The sequence below is a fragment of the Nomascus leucogenys genome, chromosome 10 (assembly GCF_006542625.1).
Source record: "Nomascus leucogenys isolate Asia chromosome 10, Asia_NLE_v1, whole genome shotgun sequence".
In the NCBI taxonomy this organism is placed as follows: Eukaryota; Metazoa; Chordata; class Mammalia; order Primates; family Hylobatidae; genus Nomascus; species Nomascus leucogenys.
This window is the reverse complement of record NC_044390.1, coordinates 79486386-79508205: the sequence shown is the minus strand read 5'-3', so window position 1 is coordinate 79508205 and position 21820 is coordinate 79486386. Positions and strand designations below refer to the sequence as shown.

The 21820-nt window shown below is 40.3% G+C and overlaps 1 protein-coding gene and 1 pseudogene across 11 annotated transcripts in view; one reads left to right on the top strand and one right to left on the bottom strand.

Annotated features, from left to right (window-relative positions):
- LOC115836929 overlaps positions 1-18265 on the bottom strand; it is a 62331-nt pseudogene extending 44066 nt beyond the window's left edge.
- Positions 1-21820, top strand: part of HECTD4 (HECT domain E3 ubiquitin protein ligase 4) — a 225759-nt gene that overhangs the window by 45016 nt on the left and 158923 nt on the right. For all 11 annotated transcript variants that reach the window (XM_030821429.1, XM_030821424.1, XM_030821426.1 and 8 more), the window contains exon 2: positions 20242-20759. In XM_030821429.1, the coding sequence (XP_030677289.1) occupies positions 20242-20759 (518 nt within the window). The remainder of the gene's footprint in view (positions 1-20241; positions 20760-21820) is intronic.

Below are 21820 nucleotides of genomic sequence, written 5' to 3'. Positions count from 1 at the left end.
TTGTTCTTGTCATCTGGTGGTCATGTGCAAGAATATCTATAGGGAATTACCTAGGAGTGGACTGATGGATTGTAGTCTAGTCCCTGCAACCTGTAAATGTTATCCTATATGGTGATGTAGTTTGAATATATGTCCCTACCAAATCTCATGTTAGATTGTAATCCCCAGTGTTGGGGGTTGGGCCTGATGGGAGGTGTTTGGGTCGTAGGGGCGTATTCTTGGTGCTGTCCTCACTGGTGAGTGAGTTCTCAGAAGATCTGTTTTTTTAAAAGTATGTGGCACCTCCTCCTAACTCTCTCTTGCTCCCACTCTGCCATGTGAGAGATTCCTGCTCCCGCTTCGCCTTCCTCCACAAGTAAAAGCTCCGTAAGGCCTCCCTAGAAGCCAAGCAGATGCTGGCACCATGCTTTCTGTACAGCCTGCAGAACTGTGAGCCAATGAAACCTCTTTTCTGTATAAATTACCGAGTCTCAGGTATGTCTTTTTTCTTTCTTTCTTTCTTTCTTTTTTTTCTTTGAGATAGAGTCTCACTCTGTCACCCAGGCTGGAGTGTAGTGGCATGATCTTGGGTCACTCCAACCTGCGCCTCCTGGGTTCAAGCGATTCTCTGCCTCAGCCACCTGAGTAACTGTGACTACAGGCACGCACCACCACGTCTGGCTAATTTTTGTATTTTTAGTAGAGATGGAGTTTCACCATGTTGGCCAGGCTGGTCTCGAATTCCTGGCCTCCAGTGATCTGCCCACCTCAGCCTCCCAAAGTAGAATTACAGGCGTGAGCCACTGTGCCCGGCCTCAGGTATTTCTTTATAGCAATGCAAGAATGGCCTAACACATAACAGAGAAAGGGTCTTTGTAGATGTGGAATCATCAGTATTTAAATGCAATCATAAGTGTCTGCATAAGAGAGAGGCAGAGAGAGATTACACAAAGAAGAGATTAAAGTTATGCGGCCACAAGCCAGGGAATGCTGTCAGCCAACAGAAGCTGGAAGAAGCAAGAAACCGATTCTTTCCTAGAGCCCCTGGAGGGAGTGCAGCCCTGCCCACACTTCGATTACACAGCCCAGTGATACCGATTTCAGACTTCTAGCCTCCAGAACTGTGAGAGAATAAATATCTGGTGTTTTAAGCCACAAAATTCATGGTGATTTGTTACAATAGGCACAGGAAACTAATATAATGCATTTTCAGCATAATTGGATAAATTGATTTCCAAGGTTTTTGCACCAATTTCTATTTCCACCAGGAGTGTCAAAGAATTGCTCCACATTCTTTCAACATTTTTCCAGCAGGAGATTTTTACTAAGCAATTCTGTAAAACTAGTGTAAATTTTAAAAAATTTAGTTTGGAATGCAAAAACAAGAAATAATGGAGTATATTAATAAGAAGGTAAAACTGTTAATACTGTAGTGTTGAATACTGTAGTAATGAAGTCGAGGGATTTGGTTAAGTTTATGCATATGTTGTAGATAATGCATTATAACTATTATTTCACTTGCCTCATCCATCAACCAGTTAATATTTTCTGCACACATTCTTTCTTCTCTGCAGAAAATAATCCAGTGATTTGTTGGTACTCATTACGTGAATTGGCATACTCTTTTGTTTCTGTTTTGTTTATTTGTAGTTTTACTCTATGCCATCCTACAAAATATTTTTTGGCTAAACATAGATTGGTAAGAGTTTTTTTCTGTTTCTGTCTTTCTGATAACTCTAACCTTTCTGCTCAATTAGATAGTATATTTGTGCATATATTTTGAGGGAACAGATGTTAGTTGTTAATCCCAGAAAATGTATTACCCCCTTGTCTCATGAAGTACATCATTTGATGATAAAAATATTGCTCATGCTAACAATAATTGGACCTTAGAGGTGAATTGCATTTGACACTTAAAAGTTTTAAATGCATTTTCTCATTTGATTAATTTGTTTGCCTTAGAGGTAAGTCATTTAAACAAATATATTTACTTCTAAGGAAACTGAATTAATATTAGTTGTTTATAAACAGTTTTGAGTCTCAAAGTTTCTATCTGCAAAACTAAGTGGTGAATTGAGGTGATTTAGCTAGGCCTGTTTTAAAAGGCTGCTGATTTTAATAGCTTCCTAGCATTGGAAGAAAAAATTCTTGTGTGTCATTTACATTACAAGAACTATCATAAAAGGCTGCCAGTTTCTTCTTGATCACAGCCAGTGATCATAATCATTCAATATACCCTATTTCGTTTTTGACAAGCTTTTGTTAAAAAACTTATTATAACAAATTTGGAAAATTGTAAAAATACATAAGAGTAGGTGAAGTCACATAATAAACCCTTATGTACCCATCAGCAAGTTCAACAATTATCAGCTCGTGGCTAATCTTATTTCATTTGTACTTCTACCTACTTCTCTCTTTCCCACGTTATTCCCATATTTCTTTGAAGTAAATCCATTACATGTTATCTTATCTATAAATATTTAAGTATATATCAAAAGATGAGTACTCCTTTTAAAACATAACCACAATCAATCGTATCTTTTAAAATTAACAATAATTATTTAATATAATTAAATATATTGACAGTATTCAAATTTCCAATTTTTATAATTGCGCTAACTTTTTTTCTTTTTTTGAGATGGAGTCTTGCTCTGTTGCCCAGGTTGGAGTGCAGTGGTGCGATCTCGGCTCACTGCAAGCTCCGCCTCCCAGGTTCACGCCATTTTCCTGCCTCAGCCTCCTGAGTAGCTGGGACTACAGGCGCCTGCCACCATGCCCAGCTAATTTTTTGTATTTTTAGTAGAGAAAGGGTTTCACCGTGTTAGCCAGGATGGTCTTGATCTCCTGACCTTGTGATCCGCCTGCCTCGGCCTCCCAAAGTGCTGGGATTACAGGGGTGAGCCACTGCGCCTGGTCTAATTGTGCTAATTTTTTAAAACGGCTGTTTGAATCAGAGTCTAAATAAGGCACACACACTGAGATTGGTTGATTTTTTGTTTGTTTGTTTGTTTTGTTTTGTTTTGTTTTTTGAGACAGAGTCTTACCCTGTCCCAGGCTGGAGTGCAGTGGCGCGATCTTGGCTCACTGCAACCTCCGCCTCCTGGGTTCAAGCGATTCTCCTGCCTCAGCCTCCCAAGTAGCTGGGATTACAGGCATGTGCCACCACGTCCGGCTAATTTTTGTATTTTTAGTAGAGACGGGGTTTCACTGTGTTGGCCAGGCTGGTCTCGAACTCCTGACCTCAGGTGATCCACCCACCTTGCCCTCTCAAAGTGCTGGGATTACAGGCATGAGCCACCGTGCCCAGCCAATGTTTTTTTTTTTGAGATGGAGTTTCGCTCATGTTGCCCAGTTTGGAGCGCAGTGGTGCGATCTCGGCTCACCACAACCTCCGCCTCCCAGGTTCAAGCAATTCTCCTGCCTCAGCCTCCCGAGTAGCAGGGATTACAGGTATGCACCACCACGCCCTGCTAATTTTGTATTTTTAGTAGAGATGGGTTTCTCCATGTTGAGGCTGGTCTTGAACTCCTGACCTCAGGTGATCTGCCCACCTCAGCCTCCCAAAGTGCTGGGACTACAGGCATGAGCCCCTGCTCCCGGCCATGTTTTTTAAACTATAATTCTTTCCCGCCACACACAAACTTTCTGCCTTGCAGTTTATTTGTCGAAGAAAATTGGTTATTTGTCTTGTTTTCTGCAGTCTAGATTTTGCTTATTTCATCCCCATGATATAGTTTAATATGTTTTTTCTGTGTTCACTATTTTCTGTAAATTCATATTTGGATCTCTAGACCATGATTTAGTACCACTCAGGTTTGATTTTTTTTTCCCAAGACTTCTTCATGGGTGATGGTGTATAACTTCATCAGCGCACACATAATGTCTGCTTGTCTCTTTTTGTGATGTTTGCAGCTGCTAAAGCTCACTGCCTAAATCTATTAAATCGGTAGAGATTGCAAAACAATGATTGTCTGTCTTTCACTTATTAACTAGAACACTTATTTATTTATTTATTTTCATTTTTTATTTCCATAGGTTATTGGGGAACAGGTTGTGCTTGGTTCCATGAGTAAGTTCATTAGTGGTGATTTGTGAGGTTTTGGTGCACCCATCATCTGAGCAGTATACGCTGCACCCAATATATAGTCTTTTTTTTTTTTGAGACAGTCTCACTCTGTCGCCTAGACTGGAGTGCAGTGGCATGATCTTGGCTCACTGCAACCTCCGCTTCCTGGGTTCAAGCAATTCTCCTGCCTCAGCCTCTCGAGTAGCTGGGACTACAGGCACGCACCACTGTGCCCAGCTAATTTTTGTATTTTTAGAGACAGGTTTTCACCTTGTTGGCCAGGCTGGTCTCGAACTCCTGACCTCGTGATCTGCCCGCCTCAGCCTCCCAAAGTGCTGGGATTACAGGCGTGAGCCCCAATTTATAGTCTTTTATCCTTCACCCACTTCCCACCCCTTGAGTCCCCAAACCCCGTTGTGTCATTCTTATGCCTTTGCATCCTCATAGCTTAGCTCCCACTTATGAGTGAGAACATACAATGTTTGGTTTTACATTCCTGAGTTACTTCACTTAGAATAATAGTCTCCAGTCCCATCCAGGTTGCTGCAAATGCCATTAATTCATTCCTTTTTATGGCTGAGTAGTATTCCATTGTGTGTGTATATATATGTATTATATGTATATATATATACACACACCACAGTTTCTTTATCCACTTGTTGATTGATGGGCATTTGGGTGGGTGGCACATTTTTGCAATTGCAAATTGTGCTGCTATAAACATGCATGTGCAAGTATCTTTTTTGTATAATGACTTCTTTTCTTCTGGGTAGATATGCAGTAGTGGGATTGCTGGATCAAATGGTAATTCTACTTTAAGTTCTTTAAGGAATCTCCACACTGTTTTCCATAGTGGTTGTACTAGTTTACATTACCACCAGCAATGTAGAAGTGTTCCTTGTTCACCACATCCATGCCTACATGTATTACTTTTTGATTTTTTTGATTATGGCTTCTTTTATTTTTGAGATAGAGTTTCCCTCTTGTCACCCAGGCTGGACTGCAATGGCAGGATCTCTGCTCACTGCAACCTCTGCCTCCCAGGTTCAAGCAATTCTCCTGCCTCAGCCTCTCAAGTAGCTGGAATTACAGGCACCCACCACCATGCTGGCTAATTTTTTTTTTTTTTTTTTGTATTTTTAGTAGAGACGGGGTTACTGTGTTGACCAGGCTGGTCTCAAACTCCTGACCTCATGATCTGCCTGCCTCGGCCTCCCAAAGTGCTGGGATTACAGGTGTGAGCCACCGTGCCTGGCCGATTATGGCCATTCTTGCAGGAGTAAGGTGGTATGACATTGTGGTTTTGATTTGCATTTCCCTGATCATTAGTGATGTTGAGCATTTTTTCATACGTTTGTTGGCCATTTGTGTATCTTCTTTTGAGAATTGTCCATTCATGTCCTTAGTCCACTTTTTGATGGGATTGTTTGTTTTTTTCTTGCTAATTTGTTTGGGTTCATTGTAGATTCTGGATATTAGTCCTTTGTCAGATGTATAGATTGTGAAGATTTTCTCCCACTTTTACTTATTTATTTATTTAAGAGGGAGTCTATCTCTGTCGCCCAGGCTGGAGTGCAGTGGCGTGATCTCGGCCCACTGCAACCTCCACCTCCCGGATTCAAGCGATTCTCCTGCCTCAGCCTCCCAAGTGGCTGGGACTACAGGCACACACCACCACACCCAGCTAATTTTTGTGGTTTTTAGTAGAGATGGGGTTTCACCATGTTGGCCAGACTGGTATTGAACTCCTGACCTCAGATGATCCACCCACCTCGGGGCCCCAAAGTGCTGGGATTACAGACATGAGCCACCGCACCTGGCCCCACTTACTTAAAGTGAAGTTTTCTCTCATCAGCCATTTGCTTACCTAGGTGTAGAATACATATGAGAAATCAGGATAAATGTTTGCATTTCTCCTTATATTAAGCAATTTTCAAAATAATGAATTGGTTTGCCAACATCCTCTAGTGATAATTTTCCTTTTTGTAAGAGTATGAACTTGTGGATTTAAACATTTGATGTTTTTCTGTCCCTTGCATTATTGTGCTTTTTTTGTTTGTTTGTTTAATAGATACAGGGATTTTGCTTTGTTGCCCCGGTCTTGAACTCGTGGGCTCAAGCAGTCCTCCCTCCTTGGCCTCCCAAAGTGCTGGAATTACAGGCATGAGCCACCATGTCTGGCCTCTATTGTCCATACTAATCTGGCAATATCATTGTTTCTCAAAATGGATAATTTTTTTTCTAAAGAAGATATACAAATGGCCAATAAGCCCATTAAAAGATGTGATGCTCAACGTCATTACCCATTAGAGAAATGCAAGTTAAAACTACATGAACATACCACTTCACACCCACTAGGATGACTATAATCAGAAATACATAATAACGAGTGACACCAAAGATGTGGAGAAATTAAAATCCTCATGTGTTGCTGGTGGGAATGTAAAATGGTGCAGCCATCTAGGAAAACAGTCTAGCATTTCCTCTAGCTGGTAAACATAGAGTTAACATATGACTCAGCTGTTCCATTTTTAGGTATTTACACAAGGGGGATGGAAACATGTCTGTATAACCTGTGCATGAATGTTCATAGCAGCATTATTTGTAATAGCCAAAAAATGAAAACAATTAAAATGTCCATCACCTGATGAATGGATAAATAAAATGTGGTCTAGCTATACAATGGAATTTTATTCAGCAACAAAAGTAATGAAATATTGACACATGTTAAAATATGGATGACCCTTGAAAACAGTATACTAAGAGAAAGAGACCAATTACAAAAGACCTCACATAATATGATTCCATTTATATGAAATGTAAAGAATAGGCAAATCTATAAATATAGAAAATAGAATAGTGGTTGCCAAGGGCTGGGAGATTTGAGGAAAATGGAGAGTGACTGCTAATAAGTTCAGGGTTTTTTTTGTTTTTTTTTTTTTGCAGTAGGGTGGGGGTGTGTGATGAAAATGTTCTGAAATGTGAGTATATTATACTAAAGGCCATTGAATTATATTTTAGGTGGATGAATTTTATGGTACGTGAATTATGTTACAACAAACCTTTAATAAAGATTGTATTATTTTTTATAAAAGGAGTCCCTAAAGTCACCCAAGGAGCTTACTTAAATGCAGATTCCAGGGCAATATCCTAGACCTCTGGAAAAATCTTTAGAAATGGATTCCAGGAATCTTTTTTTTTTTTTTTTTTTTTTTTTTTGAGACAGAGTCTTACTCTGTCACCCAGGCTGGAGTGCAGTGGCACGATCTTGGCACACTGCAACCTCCACCTCCTGGGTTCGAGTGATCGATTCTCCTGCCTCAGCCTGCCCAGTAGCTGGGATTACAGGCTCATGCCACCAGGACTGGCTAATTTTTGTATTTTTAGTAGAGATGGGGTTTTACCATGTTGGCCAGGCTGGTCTCAAACTCCCAACCTTAGGTGATCTGCCTGCCTCAGCCCCTGAAAGTGCTGGGATTATAGGTGTGAGCCACCACTCCCTGCCCCAGGAATCTGTATAAAGTGACCACATCCAGGGATTTTGATGCACACTGTTTGAGTGACATATTATCGAAGTTCTTTATTATGCTTTGTGCATACCAGTAACTTCCTATTTCTGCTTCTAGTGTAATAGAGAATAGGTCTTCCTCTTCCACATGACAGCCCTTCAGTGTTAGGGAGACAGCTCCCCCTTCCCACCCGTCTCTTTTGCAGGCCACGCATCCCCAGTTCCTTAACCATTTCTCATGTGACATGATTTCCAGATTAGTCAAATCATCTTCTGGACACACTCTGGTCTCTTAATGACTTCTTAAAATGAGGTACTTGGAACTGAACAGGATATTCCAGTTATAGTTTGACCATTGCAGAATATAAATGGGATTATTACCTCCCTTGTCCCCGACACTGGAATTCTACTGATGCATTTTAAGATTGCATTAGCTTTTGAAAACAGTGTTGGCTCAAATGAAGCTTGTGTTTAACTCAAACCTCGCTTACACCACCCCTGACTCTCCCAGCTTTTATCTAGTCAGGTCTTTGTTGTATGACGATCAGGAAAAATTCCCTTTCTTGTTGGTGATCTGGTCTAAAACATGGAAAGAGTATCTTTAATGTCATAACAATTATTTAACAGTTTCAACTTTTTCAGAGCATTGACTGTACATGATCTCCTTAGATTTTAATAACTGTGTAAAATGAAGGGAGGTGCTACCCTCGTTTTATAGATGCAGAAGTACAGATTGAGAGACCTGAAGTAAAATGCCTAAGGGGAGGGAGAGTTATTTGCAGAGGCTGGCATAGAACCTAGTTCCCCCAACTCCGTGGTTCGAAATCTTGGCTGAACATTGGATTCACCTGTGGGGTTTAAAAACTGATGCTGGACTAGGTGTGGTGGCTCATGCCTGTAATCCCAGCACTTTGGGAGGCCGAGGCAGGAGGATCACCTGAGGTCAGGAGTTCAAGACCATCCTGGCCAACATGGTGAAACCCTGTCTTTACTAAAAATACAAAAAATAGCTGGGCGTGGTGGCACGTACCTGTAGTCCCAGCTACTAGGGAGATTGAGGCATGAGAAGCACTTGAATCCGGGAGGCGGCAGTTGCATGAGTCGAGATCGTGCCAGTGGACTCCAGCCTGTCCAGCCTGGGTGACAGAGCGAGACCCCATCTCAAAAAAAAAAAAAAAAAAAAAACACCAAAACATACCGAAACAAAAAACTGATGCCTAGGCCCCATCCTCAGATATTCTGAGGTAACCAGACTGGGGTGGGACCAACTCACTACTCTTGTTTAAAAGCTGTCAAAACAATTCTAATATTCAGCCAGGGTTGAGAACAGCTGCCTTAAATCATATTCTGATGTCCCCTCCCCCTCACCACATGTATTTTTTTTTTTTTTTTTTTTTTTTTTTTTTTTTTTTTTTTGAGACGGAGTCTCGCTCTGTCGCCCAGGCTGGAGTGCAGTGGCGCAATCTCGGCTCACTGCAAGCTCCGTCTCCCGGGTTCACGCCATTCTCCTGCCTCAGCCTCTCCGAGTAGCTGGGACTACAGGCGCCCGCCACCACGCCCGGCTAATTTTTTGTATTTTTAGTAGAGACGGGGTTTCACCGTGGTCTCGATCTCCTGACCTTGTGATCCGCCCTCCTCGGCCTCCCAAAGTGCTGGGATTACAAGCGTGAGCCACCGCACCCGGCACCACATGTATTTTCTTCATCTAATTAAAAGGTTCTTATGTGGAAGAGAGAGGATTATTTTCCATCATTCCAGAAGGCAAAAGTAAAATTAGTCCAAGTGGGAGAGGATTACTCAGATGTACAGTGGAAACCAGGTGTAAATCCTAAGAGGATTATTCTTGGAATTTATTTATCTTCTCATTCATTAATTTATCAAACACTTATGTGCCAGACACTGTGCTCAGCTCTGGGGACACAAACATGAGTATGACATGGTCTCCCCCTTTTGGGGCTCACAGTTGAAAGGGAAGACAAACTGTAAATAAATAACATCATAGTGGAGTGTGGTAAGTGTTACATGTATCAGAGTTGTGTAATTTCCTTTTTAAATTTGTTATAGTTTTGTATTAAAAATTGTCAATAGTGATTTTCTTACCATAATATATTTATGCCAAGCATTTGGTGAATATGTTGCACTATATTAGTCTTTACATTAAGTATGTAATTCAAGCAACAGATAAAGTTAGTCTGCAGAAATTTTGTGGAAATATCATCTTTCTCTAAATACTCCTAATAATAAAATGTACAGTAGTATTCAAACCATTTTGAAGAGTTTAGTCCTATGTCTTCCTTTTTTTTTTTTTTTGTTTTTGAGACAAAGTATCACTCTGTTGCCCAGGCTGGAGTGCAGTGGTGCGATCTCAGCTCACTGCAACTTCCCACCGCAACCTCTGCCTCCCAGGTTCAAGGGATTCTCCTGCCTCAGCGTCCCCAGTAGCTGGGATTACAAGCGCCGATCACCACACCTGGCTAATTTTTGTATTTTTAATAGAGATGGGGTTTCACTGTGTTCGTCAGGCTGGTCTCGAACTCCTGACCTCAGGTGATCTGCCTGCTTTGGCCTCCCAAAGTGCTGGTATTATAGGCGTGAGCCACTGCACCCCGCTAGTCCTCCAAATTTTTGATTTTTAAAAAATATTTTTATTAAAAAAAGTAGAGATGGGGTCTCAGTATGTTGCCCAGATTTGTCTCAAACTCCTGGGCCCAAGCAATTGATCCTACCACTTAGGCCTTCCCAAGTTTTGAGATTATAGGCATGAGCCACTGTACCCAACCTCCAAATTATATTCTGTTAATTACTAAGCATAGGTATATGATCTGTATGTATTTTGTCAAGATTTTATGTTGATGAAAAAATGATTTTGTAACATGGAGAAAATTTTAGATATAGATTTGATGCCTCCGACCAACTCTCAAGAGCCATTCTGTATATCACTCACTCTACTTCCTTTATAGATGCCATTTATTAAAAACAAATCAATAGGCCAAGTGTGATGGCTCATGCCTGTAATTCCACCACTTTGGGACGCCGAGGTGGGTGGATCTCTTCAGGCCAGGAATTTGAGACCAGCCTGGCCATCATGGCGAAACGCTGTCTCTACCAAAAATACAGAAATTAACCCAATGTTATGGTGGACGTCTGTAATCCCAGCTACTCGGGAGGCTGAGGCACGAGAATTGCTTGAACCCAGGAGGCGGAGGTTGCAATGAGCTGAGATTGCACCACTGCACTCTAGCCTGGGCAACAGAGCAAGACTCTGTTAAAAAAAAAAAAAAAAAAAAAAAAAAAAAAAAAAAAAACCAAAACAAATCAATACATTCTTATCAAAACAGCTAAAACACTTTTCCTTATAGTTTGTAGCTGACCTTCTGATAAGAAGTATGTATACAGTACTGTGAAAACTCAGAGAAACTGTTTTGGAAAGGGGAAGAGAAAGAGAGGAAATCAGAGTTTCTCAAAGTAGGTCTTGATGGAGCAGAGCTGAATTTTGAAAGGTAGGATTTACACTGAGTCGAGTAGGCATTCAGGCAACAAGAGCAGGGAGATGGAAAAATAGAACCCTGGTCAAAGGGACAGCACAAAAGATCAAAACTGGGCAGGGGCCACAACAAGATGGAACTTTCATGGTAAAAGAATTTGAACAGTAATTTCTTATGTATTGGAGTCCTCACAATTCTGACAATCCTGCTGTCACCAGCAGTTATATGAAGATCTGGGAAAGTCACCATATGCTGGAGAAAGTTTTGCAGGGCTTAGCCAAAACTAAAAAATCTAGCAAGAAGTCAGAGTCCATTCCAGTTTTGGCATCCAGTTAGAGGCTAAAACTCCATGAATTAAAGTGTGGAAATTTAATATCATCATTCTCAGTTAGGTTTAAGGCCCTTTTTACAAATAAGAGATATTGAAAGTGAGTTTGAATAAACACATATTTCCAAGTTGGATAAGGTCATGCAGCTTCAGGGTCTAATTTAATTGATAAGTGATCCACCCTGGGTTTGGGCTTCGGTAAGAGAGAATTCCACCCTCCCATCATGATGTACTTACTTGGCTCACATGAGAGTTTTCAAGTCTTTGTTGATTGCAACGTGCAGTTCAATTTGGCTATGATTGCTGTCTTCATTATGTGAAAAATGGTAGAAAAAAATCTGTAGAAAGGTTTAAGCATCTATTCTAACATTTGAGAGGGTTTCAGTATTCTGCCTTTACTTAAAAGTTTTGTATTGGCAGGGCATGGTGGCTCATGCCTGTAATCGTAGCACTTTGGGAGGCTGAGGCAGGAGGATCGCTTGAACCCCAGGAGTTTGAGATCAGCCTAGACAACATGGTGAAACCCCACCTCTAAAAAAATTTTAAAATTAGCTAGGCATAGTGGTGCGCGCCTGTAGTCCCAGCTACCCAGGAGGCTGAGGTGGGAGGATCACTTGAGCCCAGGCAGTGGAGGTTGCAGTAAGCCAAGATTGCACCACTGCACTCTGGCCTGGACGACAGGGCAAGACCCTTCTCAAAAAAAAAAATAAATAAATAAATGAAAAATTTTACATTGAGGTTGCAAGTCTAGCCAGTCGATCTCCTTTAAAATAATCCAAGTATAAATTCCTTTTATGCTGACAGGTTCATATAATGAATTGAATTGGTTAATGTCCCATACTGGGGAGTATAGTAATATAATTCATCTGCTTAGAGCCTGAGTGACCCTGAGTTTTAAACATCATTTCCTTTTGGAAATTGAAAGGTTTTATTGTTCATTGATAGTTCCCAATATCTGCAGGGTCTTTCCCATTTACCGTCCTGTCTTCCGTCCTAACCAGGAACATAATCAGCTCTACATTATTTGAAATTAACTGCTGCCAAAGTACAACAGATGGGACTAGTGAACTGATGGAAGGAAAGCATTTCCTGTGGTACTTGTGTCACCATTTGTTTGACTACCAGTTATTTAAAGATAGCGTTTGCGTGTGAAAAATTATCAGTGTTAGTTATGACTGCTTTTCTTTTTTTTGTCTTTGGAAACTCAGAAGTTCTAAGCATTTCTTATGTATAAACAATGTAACTTGTCATTAGTCTGTTGTTTTTGAAACAGAGAAAAAATAACATCCATATTTCTATTATCACAAACACTAATTTCAAAATTGAACAAGTGTGTTTTACAGACTCCTAATTAGACAGCATATGCAATTTTTATACTGCTTTTTATTGTGGTTTTAATGATTTTTATTTAATATAATGATTTGATTTAATTTAATGTTTTATTTAACATAAATAAAAAATCATTAATATTTCATTTTGAGATGTTATAATTTAATTAAACACTTCCTTTTTTTCTCCTCCCCGAGATGGAGTCTTGCTCTGTCGCCCAGGCTGGAATGCAGTGGCACGATCTTGGCTCACTGCAACCTCCGCCTCCTGGGTTCAAGCAATTCTCCTGCCTCAGCCTTCTGAGTAGCTGGGACTACAGGCATGCGCCACCACACCCAGCTAATTTTTGTATTCTTAGTAGAGACGGGGTTTCACCAGGCTGGACTCAAACTCTTGTCCTCATGATCTGCCCACCTCGGCCTCCCAAAGTGCTGGGATTACAGGCATGAGCCACCGCGCCTGGCCCAACACTTCCTTTTTTATACATTGAGATTGCTTCTACCTTTCTCACTATAATAAACAATACTGCAATGAATATCTCTGTGTATTTCTTACTTCTAGAATATTGCTTTAGGACAAATTCCTAGAAATATAATTTCTATTTCTTTCAGAAATATGCTCAAATGTATGAGAAGATGATTTTAGCTTCTTACTTGACCCTTTTCAACAATTATCTCTCTGCTATTCTGAACAGCAAAGTAGATGGAAATCATTGTTTATCCTTACAGGATTATAGTAGTTTATGCTAATGATTAGTTAATGTCCTTATATGTATATATAATATTCTCTACCACTTCAAAAGCGTCTATATGCCTTTCCTCACTCCTACACTTATTTGAAATGCAGGTTGGCATTTCACATTTCACATCATGGCTGGCTGGTATGTGTTGTCCAGTATTTTTCCAGAAAAAAATGGAAATAAATTAGTAAATTGGCTAAAATGATCTGATTGTCTGTTTGTTTTTGTTTTTGTTTTTGTTTTTGAGACAGGGTCTCACTCTGTCACTCAGGTTGGAATGCAGCGGTGCGATCATAGCTCATTGCAGCCTTGAACTCCTGGGCTCAAGCAATCCTCCTGCCTCAGCCTTTTAGGTAGCTGGGACTATAGGTGCATGCCACCACACCCAGCTAATTATTTTTTATTTTGTAGAGACTGTCTTGCCATGTTGCTCAGGCTGGTCTCAAACTCCTGGCCTCAAGATCACCTGAACCTTCCAAAATGTTGGGATTACAGGCGTGAGCCATCACAGCTGGCCTGACCACTCTGTTCTTCTATCAAATATTGTAGTCTTGTTCAAAGCCAGATTTGGCCAGCAAAGAATATTTTACCCACATTCAATTAGACTTTCCAGAATGACTGTTGCCTTAGTTTAAAAACACTTACGTTGGCCAGGTGCGGTGGCTCATGCCTGCAATCCCATCACTTTGGGAGGCCAAGGCAGGAGGATTGCTTGAGCCCAGGAGTTTGAGACTAGCCTGGGCAACATAGCAAGACCCTGTCTATACAAAAATTAACGGAGTGTGGTGGTGCAGGCCTGTGGTTCCAGCTACTTGAGAGGCTCAGCCTGCAGTGAGCCATGATCGTTCCACTGCACTCCAGCAGCCTGGGTGACAGAGCAAGGCTGCTGGAGTCAGCCTGTCTCAAAAGAAAAAAAAAAAACTGCAACAAAACACATATGTTATGTGTGATTAAAAAAATACATTAAGGCTGTGAGTTACTTTGGCAGTCACTCCCTTAATTAGGGTAACGTTAGCATTATCACCAAAGTACAGTTAGTAACCCTTCTGATTAAGGATGACAGGGATATTCCCTTTTCCTAAATAGCTTTCTACTTTTTTAAAGAGAAAAATATTAAATTTCTAATGACATTTTGGTCAAGAGCAGTGGTTTTATGTGAGGATCTGAGACAAATCATTTAATATTCATAAGTACCAGAATAGATGTGCCATAGCTGACTTACAAAAACCCAAAGGTATGATGTCTTTTTATAAAATGATTTTAGGCCATGACCTTCAAAATTCAGAATTCTAAAAAAACAGCGGCAAAGCAAACAGTTCTGAGTTTTCATAAGGGGCCCCTGAAATGGATAACGCTGAGTAGCCTAATGGATTTCTGAAAGCATAGTGTGCTTTAGATACTGCTAAATCAATAAACACAACAGTTGTTTAAGTGTGTATGTTATATAATATTTGGTTAATTATATTATAACTCAAATTCTTTCAGTGTACTTGTCTTTTAAATTGAATGCTAAATATAACTAGACTACTTGTAAAAATAGAATGGTCAGAAAAATGCAGAGTGTATTATGTCATTTTTGTAAGCTATATTAATATTTAGAGTTAGCTACAGATTTTGTCATGCACATCATTTTATGTACCATGAAATGTCATATTTCAGAAGTACTCATGTTTAATAATAAAAATAAATAGGCCTGTTTTATGTTACTGAGTTGTTCGTCATTTGAGTTCAATAAAAGACTATATTGAATTTTTTTAGTAGTTGCTTCATATAACATAAGTAGATGATCGGTGTACCATAAATAAAAATGTATGTTGAGTACATAGGTAGGTATTTTATATAAAAGAGTTGTTTTGGGCGGAAGAAATAACAATACTGAAAAGCTTTTTTAAAGTGCCAAAAACTTTATTATTTGTTTAGATGTTTATGACTGGGAAGATGATCAAATTTAAAATTTTGCAGTTTTTCATATCATTGAAAAATATTTCAGTAATCTTTATTGATTGTAATAGTGGAGGCTGGTTACTGATTTTTTGGGGGAATAGCACTAAAAAACAAATGAAAATAGGCAGTATGACTTCCTTGAGTTTGATAACAGCTTCAAGGCAGGTGGTTGCCCTTGAAATGTGATCATTTTTTAAGGAACTTGAGTTATTTTATCTGCTGTCATCTGAAAAATAATCAAAAAGGTAATGTGTGTTTGGTGAATCTAAATAAAAGGGTAGGGAAATACAGTTTTATATTACTTGATGGTGAAGGACATTTAATCAATCATTATTTGTTTGATGTGGTTGTATTAAAAACTAAGTAAGTGGCTGAGCGCAGTGGCTCACGCCTATACTCTTAGCACTTTGGGAGGCTGAGGCAGGCAGATTGCTTGAGCTCTGGAGTTCAAGACTAGCCTGGGCAACGTAGGGAGACCCCCATCTCTACAAAAAATACAAAAAATTAGCTGCATAGTGGCATGTGCCTCTAGTCCCAGCTACTCAGGAGGCTGAGGTGGGATGATTGACCACCTGAGCCTGGGAAGCTTGAGGCTCCAGTGAGCTAAGATTGCACCACTGCACCCCAGCCTGGGTGAGTGAGACCCTGTCAAAAAAAAAGAAAGAGCACCTCGGTAAAAAATACCTCTAATTTTTATTTTTAATGATACTATTTTCAGTATATCCTTACCCAGTGACATCTAGTTGAATACAACTATAGTCTGGTTGGAATTTTTTTCCTTTTTATTTAATCTTTAAAATTATCATACAGTCAAACTGGCCTTTTTTGGGAGGTGTGTAGTTCTATGAATTTTAACACGTTATTAATTCATGTAACCACCACCACAACTGGGAACAATTCCTTCAACCCCCCCAAAAAAACTCCCTCATACTATCCCTGTGTAGTCAGACCCTACCCTTACCCCTAAACCCCGGTAACCATTAATCTATTCTCCATTACCATAGTTTTCTTTTTTCCAGAATGTCACAGAAATGAAATCATACAGAACATAACCCTTGGAAATTGGCTTCTCTCAACAAAATGCCATTAGATTCATTGAAGTAGTTGTGTTTATCAATAGTTTTTTTCTTTGTTAAGTTGTTGGTTGAAATTTTATGGCATCCTGATATTACATCAGATCTGATAAGCTGGCACTGAATTTTTTTAAAACTATGAATATTTTTCATATTAATTAAGATACTTATAGTTAATTTTTTGAATTGGAATTTGTTGTTTTGTTTTCACAGTATTTTCAGTTTTATTATAAAAGTACACACCCAATAAAGATTAAGTCATTTCTTAACTCTACCTGCATTCAACCCTTGCTCTTTTTATTTATTTTATTTTATTTATTTATTTTTAGAGACAAGGTCTCACTACTAGGCTGGTCTTGAACTCCTGGCCTCAAGTGATCCTCCCACCTCCTCCTCCCTAAGTGCTGGGATAACAGGCGTGAGCCACCACGCCCAGCCAACACTTGCTCTTGAGCAGCTTTCTTTGCTTTTACCATCTTGGCAAGTTCCTTGCATCTTTTCATGCAGCCTTTCTTTGTCCTGCCAGGTACTGCTTGTGCTGTTTTCTCTCATCTTTCAGGTGTGTTGTTGACTGGGTATGTTTTCAAAGCTTGTTCAAAAAGCTTCTGTTCATTGTCCAAGTGGTGAAGTGGTTGCATGGACCTTAAAATCATTCTGAAGGTGTTTCATTGTCTGCTTGAGGCAATGTTCTTTTTAAAGTTTATCAAAAGCCTTTTTTGTTTGTCATCTTTTTGATGAGGGTCCAATTTTTGGAGGCTCTTTGCTTTGCCTGTACCACCTTTGGTGGTTGTCTTAACATCAGTAGAAGAATGTATGTTGATGTAATTAGCAATAACTTCCCAACTTCCCATCTTGAATTCATCCCAGCAGGGAAGAGATTCATAGCTTTAACTTGTAGCTGCAGATCATCTTCTTACCAGTTGTTGCTGCCATTTCCACCTCTGCCAGTTTATTTCTCTGCATTCTTAGATGCCTATCACATACGAGCCCCAGCTTCCTCTTTCTCCTTTGTAATTTGTTCTTTTATTTCTTCTGTTTTCTCAGAGCAGCCATTCCTACTTCTTTTGTAGATGATGTGTTTCATTCAAGTACTCTAAGCTTTCTAGTTCAAGCTGATTGCAAAGTTTTTCTAATTCTTCCATCATTTCTTTTTTTTTCTTTTTTGAGACAGGGTCTCCCCCTGTCACCCAGGCTAGAGTGCACTGGTGCCATCATAACTCACTGCAGCCTTGAACTCCAGGCCTCAGGCAGTCCTTCCGCCTTGGCCTCCCAAAGTTCTAGGATTACAGGCATGAGCCACCACACCTGGCCTTCTTCCATCATTTTAACCCACCCTGCCTCATTGTTGGAAAAGTAATTCCAGATCTTAGATGAGTTTCGAAGTTTTTGCCTTTCTTTTTCTTTTCTTTTTTTTTTTTTTTTTTTTTTTTTTTTTAGCAGATGAAGTCTTACTATGTTGCTCAGGCTGGAGTGCAGTGGCTATTCACAGGCATGATCATAGCCACTGCAGCCTCGAACTTCTGGGCTCAAGCAATCCTTCTGCCTCAGCCTCCCAAGTAGCTGGGAGTATAGGCGTATGTCACCCACCTAGCTTGCCATTCGTTTGTAATGTTTTTTTTTTTTTGGATGTCTTTTTCTTTCTTTGCCAATAATACTTGTTGTCTAATTATCAGTTCTTTCTCCTTTGCTAATTGAGCAGCTTCTAATTCAGCTTATCTTTGTTTTTCTTTAGCTTCTTGCTCCTTTTGTTTTGCTTTTTGTGTTGTTGTTTTTAAATTGTGAACTTTTTTCCAATTCAATTCAGTGATTTGCATATGTAGCTAAGCAAGGCAATTACAGTGTTTGCATTGTTTTGGAAATTCTTGTAATTTTATTGGGCTAAAATATTAATAACAAGTTTCTAAAGGCAAAATTTGAGATAAAAGAGTTTTTTTCCAGTTTGTAAGGGAAATAAATTGCACTATGACCTTTCTTAATGTCAGTGCCAAAGACCTGGCAGAATTTTCTTTGCTTTTGTTCCAGTCCTCTTCCCACCCTGACTTTCTGGTCTATGTGAACCAGGCACCTCTATTGTCTGATAATCTGTTTCAGTGTGCTTGCGCCTAGAGTGCCCTCCTTTGTTGATTACAGTAGTCTGTTCATTTTGATCTAGTCAAATTTATGTGTGTAAACTCTTTGCATTGTAAATTTAGTTTGATTCTTGAGATTTAGTTTGATCTTGAGAGCTGGTTCCTTTCTTAGTTGATAGAAGATACAATGGTTTTATTATCCCCAGCTGCTGAAAATGGAGGCCTCCTGATAATTGTATGTTTTGGCAAGAAAACAATCTAATATGAATTGGATAAATCTATACCATGTCACAAATTAAAATAATGCGTTAACACTATTATGAATGGCGTATGTGGCCAGGCATAGTGGCTCAGGCCTGTAATCCCAGCACTTTGGGAGGCCAAGGTGGGCAGATTACCTGAGGTCAGGAGTTCGAGACCAGCCTGGCCAACGTGGCAAAACCTCATCTCTACTAAAAATACAAAAATTAGCCGGGCGTGGTGGCACGCCCTTGTAATCCCAGCTGCTAGGGAGGCTGAGGCAGAGTTGCTTGAACTTGGGAGGTAGAGATTGCAGTGAGCTGAGATCGGCCACTGCACTCCAGCCTGGGCGACAGAGCAAGACTCCATCTCAAAAAAAAAAGAATGGGGTATGCTTCAAAACCAAAGAACCATGAATAATCCATCATTTATTAAATATATATATTAGGTTTTGAAGAACAGAGATAAAACTTGGTTCCATTTTTACTAGTACTCTGCCTGGCAATAGGAGTTAGAAACTTTAACTTTTTTTTTTTTTTTTGAGACGGAGTCTCGCTCTGTCACCCAGGCTGGAGTGCAGTGGTGCGATCTTGGCTCACTGCAACCTCTACCTCCCGGTTCAAGCAATTCTGCCTCAGGCTCCTGAGTAGCTGGAACTACAGGCGTGGGCTGCCACGCCTGGCTAATGTTTTTTGTATTTTTAATAGAGACGGGGTTTCACCATGTTGGCCAGGCTGGCCTCAAACTCCTGACCTCGTGATCTGCCCACCTCGGCCTCCCAAAGTGCTGGGGTTACAGGCGTGAGCCACTGTGCCTGGCCTAGAAACTTAACATTTATAACTCAAGATCATTTACTAAAGGTTTATGCTTCAATTTTTTTTCTTTTTTTTGTAGTATTATTTTTTGAGACAGGGTCTCACTCTGTCACCCAGGCACCATCATGGCTCACTGCACCTCTACTTCCCGGGTTTTAGCAATCGTCCCACCTCAGTCACCCAAGTAGCCGCAACGACGGGTGCACACCATGAAGCCTGGCTATTTTTTGTGTTTTTGGTAGAGAGAGGGTTTCACCATGTTGCCCAGGCTGGTTTCCAACTGCTGGGCTCAAGCTATCCACCCACCTCAGCCTCCCAAAGTGTTGGGATTACAGGCGTGAGCCACCACGCCTGGCTTTATACTTCAATTTTCTAAAATAAATTATGGAGTTAATTTCTGACTTTCACACTTAACTATATTCTTTTATGATCTGGGCTCTTTCAATTAAGTCTAATCCTAATTTTCACAGAAGCATTAACAGAAAGCCAAAGGGGGAACAACTCCATTAGCAAAGAGCTGGCTTTACAGTATATGTTTTCCATTTGATTGTAATTAAAATAATTTTTGGTGTTGACTATTTTGGGATATCATTAAACATATTTTCTTCCTTAGATGACTTGGGTGAAAGTAATATTTACACACTTCTCCATTGTCTTTTTCCTTAGATTTTAACCTTTGAGACCAAGAACCCATCGGAATTAGCAGAACGTTTGCGCTCTGTTTGTGGGAATCAGAGCAATGCCTATGCCCGGCTGCTGGAATACCGCCTGAATGCCTTGCGAGGATTGTGGAATGCCCAGCGCCAGCTGGCCTTAGAAGAACAGCATGAAAGAGAAAGTTCAGGTGATGAGGAAACTTTGGCTCTGCTCAAACGCCAGGGCTTGTTGCAGCAACCTGAGCAAGCGCCCTTCACATCAAGGATGGGGCTCCTGCTGGTCTTCCCCCTTATTCAGTCCCAGAGTAGAACAGACCCCTCTCTCTGTAACATAACTGCTGAGGTGCTATTGAACTGCCTTCGTGACTGCCAGCCTTTGAGCTTGACCAAGGAGCCTGCTGACTGTCTCAATGGAATTGAAACTTTGCTGTGCTCTTGGCTAGAGGAGACTTCTGACACAGGCCGACACATCCCACATAAGCAAAAAGAAAATGCTGCTGCTGCCCTGGTTGCTTTGGCTTGTGCCAGGTAAGGAAAATCGAATGTATTATTTGGTGACCTTGTGACTACTGCCACCTGGGTTGGGTGAATGAAGAAGTGGCCAAGTATATTTGATAGAAGTCTTAACATTCAGAAGTCCTTCTTTGCTTTCAGTATTGAATTTCACAGCCTTGACAGTGCATGAGATGCTTTCACCAAACTTGGCACCAGGTGCCTGAGCTGGAACCAAAGTTCATGTTTTCTGTTTCTGGTATACCATGATAACATCTTAAACAGCAGAAAATGGAGAATCAACCCTTGACATATCTAGTTGTCCCTTAGATGGTTAGTGTTTTACATCAAGTAGTTAGCAGAGGATGTTATGTCTACTTCACCTAGGAGGATGGTCAGAAATTTATAGAGCTATTAATTTTTCATGCTTGTCTATAAGACGTACATCAGCAAGCTAGTGGGCTATTATTTACCTGGACTCAGTCACAAAATTGGTCACAAATTATATTTTTGGACCTAATACTTGTTTTGATCAATTTAATTGGATGATTTCTCAGTATATATCTAGATTTAATAGTAGTACACATGGCCGGAAGCGGTGGCTCACGCTTGTAATCCTAGCACTTTGGGAGGCTGAGATGGGCAGATCACTTGAGGTCAGGAGTTCTAGACTGCCCTGGCCAACATGGTGAACCCCTGTCTCTACTAAAAATACAAAAATTAGCCGGGCGTTGTGATGGGTGCCTGTAATCCCAGCTACCTGGAGGCTGAGGCAGGAGAATCGTTTAAACCCAGGAAGCGGAGGTTGCAGTGAGCCAAGTTGGCGCCACTGCACCCTAACCTGGGCGACAGACCAAGACTTTTCTTTAAAAAAAAAAAAAATAATAATGATAATAATTGTATGCTGTTCTTCATGTGCAGGTCATCAACCCACTATCAATAGGAAATATGCTTGCAGTTGCTTTTCTTTTTGCTTTTCCCTTTTCTTTTCTTTTCTTTTCTTTTTTTTTGAGACAGAGTCTCCCTCTGTCACCCAGGCTGGAGTGCAGTGGCATGATCTTGGCTCACCGCAACTTCCACCTCCCAGATTCAAGTGA